This window comes from Panicum hallii, chromosome 1 (assembly GCF_002211085.1).
Source record: "Panicum hallii strain FIL2 chromosome 1, PHallii_v3.1, whole genome shotgun sequence".
Lineage (NCBI taxonomy): Eukaryota > Viridiplantae > Streptophyta > Magnoliopsida > Poales > Poaceae > Panicum > Panicum hallii.
Window position 1 is genome coordinate 9,748,076 of NC_038042.1, and position 10,425 is coordinate 9,758,500.

Genomic DNA, 10,425 nt, shown 5'->3' on the forward strand with positions numbered 1-10,425 from the left:
GCCGTCGTGCCTCCCCACCGGGGTGAGCCGATGACGCACCACGACCTCCTCGCTCGATCCCCATCCGCTCGGTCGCACGTGGCAGCTCCCCCGCGACACGCGTCGCGCTCCGGCGCCACGGCAGCGTCGACGATGAAAACCCCGGCCGCCCAACGCCAGTATATTATAAGCCTCCCGCCGATCACGCAGCATGCCCATCCATCACCAAGCCGCAAGCCACAGCTAGCGATCAGCTCACACTACTACGTCCAATCCTATACAGCAACCAAGCACTCTCGAGAGGCGCCGCTGCGTCTTCGCCGGCCAGCTCGATCGCCGCAATGGCGTCGCAGCAGCAGCCCAGGAAGCAGGCCACCACCAAGGGCCAGGAGGAGGGAGGCCAAGGCCAGGCGATGAACCTGGAGGAGATCGGCAAGTACCGCGCCGAGGCGCAGCAGCGGTCGGCGGAGGCCATCCGCGCCGCCGAGGAGCGCTTCAACAAGGCCAACAACCAGCAGCCGCGCGGGGCCGCCGCCGCGGCCCAGGCGCCCGGCGCCACCGTGGTCTCCTCGTATCAGGAGACCACGAAGCAGCCTGCAGCGACGCAGCAGGGGGAGAGCCAGGGCCGCGGCACTGATGCGCAGCAGTGGCTAGCTCAGACCGCGGCCGACGCCAGGGAGAGGTGCAACAAGGCCATGGGGACGAGCCCGGCCGCCCACGCGCCGGCGGGCGGCGCGGCTCCCCACGACCACGGCAAGGGGGAGCAGGAGGGCGGCTGCCAAGCCCGCGCCCATCTGACGCGGCAGGAGGAGATGGGGAGGCCGGACGCGGAGGCCGCGCGCGCCGCGGTGGAGAAGCACGACAGGGGCGGCGCGGCGGCGGGGCAGGGCGTGAAGGACAAGGCCACGCGGGCGGCAGGCGCCACGGCGGACCATGCCGCGAGGAAGGGCGCTGAGGCCAAGGACGCCGGCGCGCGCGGCGCGCAGGCCGCGGAGGCGAAGACCCAGGAGGCCACAGGGACGGCGGCCGACTACACCAAGCAGGCGGCCGCGAGGGCCAGGGATGCCACTGCCGGCGCGGCCGGGACGACCGCTGAGTACGCGAAGCAGGCGGCGGCGAAGGCCAGGGACGTGACGCTGGCCACCGGCGAGACGGCCGCGGAGTACGCGAAGCAGGCGGCGGCGAAGGGCAGGGACGCGACGCTGAGCACCGGAGGGACGGCCGCGGAGTACGCGAAGCAGGCGGCGGCTAAGGGGAAGGACGCGACGCTGAGCACCGGCGGGGCAGCGGCCGAGTACGCGAAGCAGGCGGCGGCGAAAGGGAAGGACGTGACGCTGAGCACTGGCGGGACGGCGGCGGAGTACGCCAGGGCCGCGGCCGAGAAGGCGAAGGAGGCGGCGGTGGCGACCGCGCGGACGACGGCCGGGTACACGCAGCAGGCGGCGGCGAAGGCGACGGAGGTGACGGCGGACACCGCGCGCAGGGTGGCGGAGTACGCCAAGGAGAAGGCGGAGCAGGGGAAGGAGCGCGCGGCGCGCGCCGCCGACCAGGCGGAGGAGCCGGGCCACGACGCGGCCGCGGGGGCCGAGGACTCGGCGTCCCAGGCGGCGGACGAGGCCTCCCGCGGCTTGACCGGGCAGCACGAGGACAGGGCCAAGGACACGGCCGGCGACGTGGCGCGCAGGGCAGGCGACACGGTCGTACGGGCCAAGGACACGGCGAAGGACGTGGCCGGATCCGTGGCGCGGAAAGCGAGCGACACGGCCGGGCGCGCCAAGGACACGGCGGAGGGCGCGGTCGGTGGCGTGGCGCAGAAGTCGAGGGATACCGCCGCCGAGGCAAGGGATAGGACGAAGGACACCGCCTCACACGCGGAGGATAAGGCCGGGGAGGTGAAGGACAGGGCGTCGGGGACCGGCAAGGCCGCCGCCGGCGGCGGCGGTGTCACGACGAAGGCGAAGGTACGCGCGCTCGCCCGTCGTGCTGCCACGTGTGCTTGAATGCGGTGTCTGTTGACGTGTGTGCGTAGCTGACGGCTCAGCTGTGAATTGTGATGCAGGGCGGCGGCGGCGGCGGCGGCGAGGAGGGCGGCGGCACGACGATAGTGGGCGACGTGCTGGAGGCGGTGGGCGCGACGGTGGTCGGGCTCGCGCAGCACGCCAAGGGGCTCGTCGCTGGCGAGGAGGAGCTCGTCCCGGTCGAAGGCGAGGAGGGGAAGGTCGCCGGGGGAGCCAAGGAAGAGAAGCGCAAAACTGCTTGATGGAGACGTTTCTTTGAGGAATGCTTTGATGGAGATCTCGGTTTCGCGACACGTTCAGCTACGTGTGTAGTAGAATAACGTTGCCGGTGTACGTAGGTTGCCATGTCAAGAGTGTGATCTTGTGAGTGTAAAAGATGCTGTGACCGGTGACCCTGTCGACCAGCTCTAGTGTTCTCAATTGTATTAGCGTGCCAACAGCCATGCTGTGGCACGGGACATAGCTAGTAACCAAAGTTAATCTTGCGCGCCCTGGAGTTCGTAAAACCTCTCGAGATGCATGCATGTATGTATGTATGTATGTATGTATGTATGTATGTATGTATGTATTTTTTTTCTTTTTGAATGATGAAAAGGTTCTTCCCGAATGGAAGATTGCCCGCGTATACGTATATATATGTACACACAACTTTTTAACGGGTCAGGTGGAAGTTTTTATGGAGTTAAATTTTATGTCATATCAGCTAATATAGCGCATCAGTTTTACTGATATCAGTTTTACTGATATAGCGAGGAGAGAAGGCGTGAATTTTATGGGATATGAGAGAGAAGTTTCATTACTGATATGGTGAGGAGAGAGAAGGAGAGAGAAGGAGCGAATTTTATAAGATGTGAGAGGAGTTTTTATCATCATAAAATTTATCTAGTTTATAATTATCTAGTTTTCAGTTTTGATAACTATGCAATAAAATTATATATTGAGATTGGTCTTAGGCTCGCTTATAAAGATATATATTTACTCAACTTTTTATCGGATTGTAAATCGTAGTAACTTAGTTAGGCTCCGTTTGGATCATTTAGATCATTTAGTAACTTTAGCCTAAATATTAAGTTCTGTTATTTTAGGTAAAAATATATTTAAAACATATAAATAGATGAGACTGAATCTTAGTCCGATTAAAATTTAGTCATTTATTTGGATCATTTAATGAACTAAATTTTAGATCAAATTTAATTATAAATTTTAAAACTTAGTCCATGAATTCAAGCATGATAGCGATTTTACTATACACCTTTTGCACACAATCATATAATTTTACTATACACCTTTTGCACGCAATCATATTTCTTTTGCGAGTATACAATTATAATTTTGAGATGACCGTTTTTAGTTTAACCCTATTTATCGGGTTGTGATAAGCTCCAGTGAGCAATTGTTATGCATAGCAGTCATTATAGTTTTTATTTTTATTTTACATAGCCTAATATTTGATATCAATAATATATTTAGTTTAATATTTGCATATTTTTTTCTTAAGTACGCAAGCTGTGTTCTTTGTATTAAGCAGATAGATGAAGAATAACCAATTTATCATAGATCTTATACATATATAGAAATGAAAAAAGTACTACCTAGTACCTTCTCTACTACTAATAAACATAACAAAACAAGATCTTATACATCCAAGATAAATTATATAAATTCGCATAACAAATACATATGTAAGCAAACAAACCATATGACTTGCGGAACCAAATATTTATGCATATAGACCAATCCAAATAACACTATAAAATATCTTATTAATACTAAATCAATATTACAATCCATATAAATTGTAAATTGAGATTTTATTTATAAGATAAAATAATGAAACTCAAAAATAATACAAAAACAAAAAATATTTTCCTAAGTGCTAATATGGATAAATAACGAGATATATCACGATGATGATTACAAGCTGAGAATTAGAAAAAGAATAAAAACAAATGAAAAACAAAATCTACGTGCGAATAGTTTACTTGGATCACATAAATATATATGCACTTTCGCAGGGAAGTGGATAATATAAAGGAAAAAACACAATATAAATATATAGCACTAGCCAATAAACTTACTAATTGGTCACGAAGAAACCGAAAGTCAACCTGCCAGCATGTGGATGGAGCATTAATTTATTAGTTAAGCATGTGGATGGAGCATTAATTTATTAGTTAAGTTTGGCTAAAGAAATCGTACGTGGGCTAGGCGAAAAGCTAAACTAGCCCAGAAATCGGCCCAGCACGAGCCCATACGGATGGACTTTTTCTCCGATTTTCAATAGAATGGGAGGGATGGGAGTATTTCCGGTTTTACCTGCCGCTTGCAAATTGGCATGCAGCTATGTAAGTTTCTGCACCTCTGCTCGTCAGGAGTCCAGGAATAATGAACTGGCCTTCAGAGATCAAGTTGTTGTAGCTTACAGAATTTTCTGGTTGGACGGTTGGTTGGATGGCGCCAGCATCCAGAACTTAGCCCCCAACCTATCCTGTCTTGTCCCGGCAAGATTCAGAAACAAGCGCACGGTGGGTCAAGCTCTAGCAAACCAGAGATGGACAAGAGACATCACTAGAACGCTTAACGAGTTGGCCCTTTCTGAGTTCGAGCAGCTCTGGGAATGGTTGCAAGGGGTGCAACTCCAACCAAGAGAGGACAAATTCATCTGTCGGTGGACATCAGATGGAATCTACTAAGCTAGCTCTGCATACAGTGCGTTGCACGCAGGTTCTGTCCAGCTGCCGGGCACCTCTCATTTGGAAGACTCGAGCGCCTCCGAAGGTCAAGTTCTTCCTTTGGCTTGCTTTCAGGAAGCGACTGTGGACAGCCGACAGGCGCTTGAGGCATGGGTTACAAGCCCGAGAAACTTGTTGGCTTTGTGACCAAGAACCTGGGACAAGCCAGCACATCTTGCTATGCTGTTCCTAGTCTGTTCAGGTCTGGTGGGAGATTCTACGGCGTTTGGGTTTCCGCAGCATCAATTCATCGCCGCGGCAGTCGCTTCAGGAGTGGTGGTTATCCCTGTGTATGCAATTGCCAAAACCCAAGAGGAAAGGCTTCGACTCCCTCTGTGCTCTAGTCTGCTGGCAGCTCTGGAAGGAGAGCAATGCTCGGCTTTTCAGAGGCGTAGAGACCCACACCGTCCCTTCTGCTGCGCTCAATCAAGGCTGAAGGCGACAATTGGATACTAGCCGGCTGCGAGCACCTCGTGTTAAAGAGTACAAAGATCACCAGTTGTTGGTGTCGTGTAGATGGCCATAGGAGATAGCTGTAATCTGTTGTAAGTTAGCTAGCTTGAATATATATATATATATATATATATATATATATATATATATATATATATCTGTTGTAACAACTCCATGGCTGTTATGGTCTTGGTTGTTATCTCTTGTACAAGGTGCCTATGTAAGCCACCCGAGAGGCTCTTTCTTAGATCATTCAATCAACACGCAGCTCACCATAGACCCAAGCTAGGGCTCGGTGTTTCCCATCTATTGCGCCTCTGATTTTACATGGTAATCAGAGCCAAACCTTCCTTGATTTCTGTCGATCATGTCTAGCTCATCCAATTCCTCCTCCTCCAATTCTCTCCTCGCCAATTCTGTCACCGAGAAGCTTACCAAGGCAAATCATGCCCTCTGGAAAGCTCAAGTGTGATCGGCGATGCGCGGTGCTCGTCTTGAAGGGCATCTCACCGGCACGACTCTAGCACCTGAGGCGAAGATCACTTAAGGAAGCCAAGAAGGTTCCCAATCTAGCGTTTGAAGAATGGGATGCTAGGGATCAACGGATCCTTAGCTTCCTCTTTGGGTCAATCACCAGGGAGGTCATGACTCAAGTCGCCTACAGCCACCATTGCGGCAGAGGCATGGAAAGCAATCGAGGTCATGTTTGCTTCGCAGACCCGTGCAAGGGCTATCAATCTTCGCATAGCACTGACTACGATGAAGAAAGGTAACATGTCCGCTGCTGATTATTTTGCTAAGATGAAGGGCTTTGCAGACCATATGGCAGCAACAGGACGTCCTCTTGATGATGGTGAACTCATCGAGCACATCCTCACGGGCTTGAATGCAGAATTCGAGTCCCTGGTTTCGGCCCTTGTCACAAGGGTTGAACCAATCTCGGTTGAGGAGCTGTACTCTCAACTACTCACCTTCGAGACCAGAATGGATCTCATACATGGTGGCGACCACAGCTCTGCAAACTGGGCCGGACGTGGAGGACGCACTGGTCGCGGTGCTGGACGTGGTGGTCGCGGCCGGGGCTCTTCTGCTCCTGGTTGTGGTCGCAGGAACAACAACTCCAACACCAACAACTACGCATACCAGGGAGGCTCCAACAGCAATCGCCAGTACAACAGCAACAACAAAAAGCCCACCTGTCAGATGTGCTTCAAGAAGGGCCACACCGCTGCAGAGTGTTGGCACCGCTTTGAAGAGGACTACATTCCAGATGAGAAGCATGTTGCTGCGGCAACAAGCTCACATGGGGATCAGATCCATACCACGGTGGAGATCAAATCCATACTGCTAGTGGAACAGGTATGAATATTAGTCACATTGGTTAATCTACTGTTCATACCCCAGATCGCAGCATTCATCTCAATAATGTTTTTTATGTTCCTAAAGCAAAGAAAAATCTTGTATGTGTTCATCGCCTTACTACTGACAACTCAATTTTTTTTAATTTCACCATAATTTCTTTTTGATCAAGGATCAGGCCACGAGGAACACTCTTCTTAAGGGAAGTGTCACAGAGGTCTCTATCCTCTCCCTGCGCCCACAATAAAGCAAGCCTGTGGTGTCACCAAGTTACCTCTTTCTCGGTGGCATAGCCGTCTTGGCCATCCTTCTTCTACAATTGTTAGACAAGTTGTCAGTAGGAATAATCTCCCTTGTTTGGACATGTCAACCAACGAGTGAATCTATGTGTGATGCTTGCCAACAAGCAAAAAGCCACCAATTGCCATATCCTAAGTCTTTTAGTGAGTCTAAATTTCTTTTAGAATTTGTGTTTTCAGATGTGTGGGGTCCTACACCTGAGTCAGTTGGGAGAAAACAATATTATATGAGTTTCATTGATGATTATAGCAAGTTCACTTGGATCTATTCGCTATAAATATGAAGTTTTTCAAAAGTTTCAGGAATTCCGTGCAATGGTTGAGAAGCAATTTGATCGAAAAATTCTCGCCATGCAAACATATTGGGGAGGGGAATATCAAAAACTCCACTTCTTTCTTATCCAAGTTGGTATTATCCATCATGTATCTTGTCCTCATGCCCATCAACAAAATGGATCTGCAGAACGCAAACATCGCCATATAGTTGAAGTAGGACTGTCCCTTTTAGCACACGCTTCAATGCCCCTAAAGTATTGGGATGAAGCCTTTCTTGCAGCTACATATCTTATCAATCGTGTGCCAAGCAAAGTCATTCACAACACTACACCCTTACAACGCCTGTTTAACCAAACCCCTGACTATGCAGACTATGCAGCCTTGCGAACTTTTGGTTGTGCCTGCTGGCCACATCTTCACCCATATAACTCTCGAAAACTTGAGTTTCGGTCAAAACTATGCGTTTTTTCTTGGCTTTAGCGATATGCATAAAGGGTTCAAGTGTTTGGATGTGTCTTCTGGACGTCTTTATATATCCAGGGTTATATTTGATGAAACTGTCTATCCCTTCAGCTAACTCCATTCTAATGCAGGAGCAAGGCTTCGATCAGAGATAGTTCACCTTCCTTTCTTCTAAATCCTGGTTTTGGGGAAAGAACAGTAGCTGATCATGTGTCTAATAGTTCACCTGAACGAACTGACAGTGTAAATGAAGATTGCAGTGAAAATCAGGAAGAAATTCGGTGTACAGATGCATCAAATAAGCTACTACGGGAGGAGGCAGGACCAGCACGGCGCACGAGGAGGAGCTGCACAGCACTCCGAGGAACCAGAGGAGCCAATCTCCTTCGGGATCCGCACACCAACGTACGGCGCCGGCTGCAGCTGATGATCCGCCTCGGTCTCCATCCACGACTGTCGCGCCACTTCACCAACCACAGGCCGACACGTGCCCATCTGCGTCGGACCCGGCTGAAGCTGTCGCGACTGGGGGCGACAACTCTGGTCTGGGCACTAGCCCGAGTGCCATGCGGATGGACTCAACTGGGCGACAAGAAGAATCTGTAGAGGAGGAAGCTGCACCGCCTGATCAAGCTGCTCCACCCGGATCTTATATGGATTAGCCTGGTGGCTACACACGCTCAAAAACACAGCTACAAAGTGGCATTCGACGGGAGAAGGTATATACGGATGGTACTGTTAAATATGGATGTTTCTTTTCATCTGGTGAACCTCATACTGTTGAAGAAGCACTAACCAGTAAGATGCTATGCAAGTTGAGTATGATGCACTGATGAAAAACAAAACTTGGCACTTGGTTCCTCCTCAAAAGGGTTTAAATATAATTGGCTGCAAATGGGTCTATAAGGTAAAAAGAAAATCTGATGGGAGCTTGGATAGATACAAGGCTAGATTAGTAGCAAAAGGCTTTAAGCAATGGTACGGTATAGACTATGAAGATACTTTTAGTCCGATCGTTAAAGCTGCTACCATTCGAGTTGTTCTTTCCATTGCTGTTTCTAGAGGATGGAGCCTGTCGGTGTTTAACCGGCTGCCCACCGAGGGATATACCCAAGGTGGTAAGTTTTAGGTGAGGAGACGCCGAGATCAGGAACTCGAAGGTGCAAAGAACACAAGACTTTAGACAGGTTCGGGCCGCGCGGAGCGTAACACCCTACGTCCTGTATGGTGGTTTGTATTCTCTTTGGTGTAGATTGACCTAATGATCTCTTTTTTTGAGGGGGGTCCCTGACCTCCCTTATATATCCGAGAGGTCAGAGTTACAAAGATGCTAACCAACCCCCACCGAGGGATCACACCAGAACTGATCTCGAGTAGATCCTCTCCGTGTTGGTTAGCTCTATCTCCTATTTAAACGGGATAAATAAGAGATAAATAAAATGAATAAGAGATAAGACGAGCTTAATCTCTTAAACTTCGTAACGTGCCCAGCCCGGTGGCCCCGGATCTGACAAGCCCCCGAGCTCTTCGTAGCTGAGTACTGCAAGCTTATCGAGTACTTTCGAAGCAGTCTTCGACTTCTTCTGATGATTCATCTTGAAGTCCTTCTTCGAGTACTTGTTTGGCTGCATCAAAGCTATGAGGTGCTCATGGCCTGAATTTTTGTCATGGCGTGCGATTTAAAAATCGCACTCCATATGGAGTAGCCCCCGAGCCTTAGATTGAATCGGAGAATCAGGCTGAGGGTCCCACTTGTCTGTAATCTTCTTTATCCTTCAAAGAAATTTGAAAAATAAGTAGTCGATGCCACATATCCCGCAGCCCCCGAGCCTTGAATCCAAATCCATAAAATTTGGAGATAGGGATCCAACAACCGTGGCATGCAGGTTAAAAATGACAACTTGCCAAAATACCAAAACGATGGTACAAATGATGGGTATTAGATGAGTGATTCGAAAAAACGCTTTTTCGGGCGAACAAACCCTGAAAAAATGATTAATCGAATATCCATTCCAAATAACCCATCAAACGACCCCTCAGATTCGGAATATTCTCGGAGGCGACTCTTGAACTTCAGAACAGTAACTTTTCCCCACCCCTCTGGTTATTTAACCCCGCGATAACTGTAGGAAAAAACCACGCTTTCAATCTGCATTCCATCAAAAGCCACCAAATTCCCCAAACCGAGCCAAGCACCGCCGCCTTCCCCCAAGAAAAATCTCCCGCTCCGACCTCCCCGCCCCTCTCCCCGCAGCCCCCGAGCATCTCGTGGCCAGCGCATCGGAGATGGCGTCCAAGAAATCAGAGATCGAGAAAATGAAGAAGGATGCGGAGCCAGCGACCGCGGAGTGGACACACAGTAAGTGCTCCCTCAACAATCTGAAAAAACTTGTTTCCGAGGGGTTGCTGCAAGAGAAAAACCTTGTCAACTGGCGCCCCTCTTTCCGTGAACCGTTCCCCATGGAGAATGTCGACGAAATCGTCACATTCTACCATTTTGCCGAACGGGGATTGGCCCTCCCCACTTGTTCTTTCTTTCGCGGCCTTCTTTAGTACTACGGGCTTGAGCTCCATCACCTCAACCCGAATTCCATTTGCCACATTTCCATTTTCATCCACTTCTGTGAAGCATTTCTCGGAATTGAACCCCACTGGGATCTATTCCGCTTCCTCTTCCGCGTCAAACCCCAGCCAACCACGAAAAAACTTGCTGTAGTGGGGGGTGCCGGCATCCAACTGCGACAGCAGGCCGGCGAAAAATACCTTTCATATAATTCCCCTCCAACCTTCCTGGATGGAAAAACCTATGGTTTTACATCGAAAACCATGCTCCCCCCCTGCCGACGA

The 10,425-nt window shown here is 50.0% G+C and overlaps 1 protein-coding gene and 1 non-coding gene across 4 annotated transcripts; both read left to right on the forward strand.

Annotated features, from left to right (window-relative positions):
* Positions 1–168: 168 nt before the first annotated feature.
* On the forward strand, positions 169–2,517 carry LOC112882297 (embryonic protein DC-8-like). Of its 3 annotated transcripts, none has more exons than XM_025947325.1 (2): positions 169–1,940; positions 2,039–2,517. In XM_025947325.1, exons 1-2 carry the CDS (start codon positions 321–323, stop codon positions 2,237–2,239), a joined length of 1,821 nt encoding a protein of 606 aa, XP_025803110.1. In that variant the 5' UTR covers positions 169–320; the 3' UTR covers positions 2,240–2,517. The 3 variants fall into 3 exon arrangements, with proteins under 3 accessions (XP_025803110.1, XP_025803123.1, XP_025803118.1); XM_025947338.1 differs by having other exon boundaries at positions 2,021–2,057; XM_025947333.1 differs by having other exon boundaries at positions 171–1,940; positions 2,048–2,517.
* A 3,505-nt stretch (positions 2,518–6,022) lies between these two features.
* LOC112879130 lies at positions 6,023–6,161 on the forward strand. Its single transcript, XR_003225955.1, has one exon. It is a non-coding gene; the product is annotated as a small nucleolar RNA Z247 (small nucleolar RNA).
* The last annotated feature ends 4,264 nt before the right edge of the window (positions 6,162–10,425 follow it).

Bases quoted from the DNA above. Each gene is read 5' to 3' on its own strand.
- LOC112882297 (XM_025947325.1), top strand. From the start codon at position 321: ATGGCGTCGCAGCAGCAGCCCAGGAAGCAGGCCACCACCAAGGGCCAG. The intron at 1,941-2,038 runs GTACGCGCGCTC...ATTGTGATGCAG, and splicing joins GTGTCACGACGAAGGCGAAG to GGCGGCGGCGGCGGCGGCGG.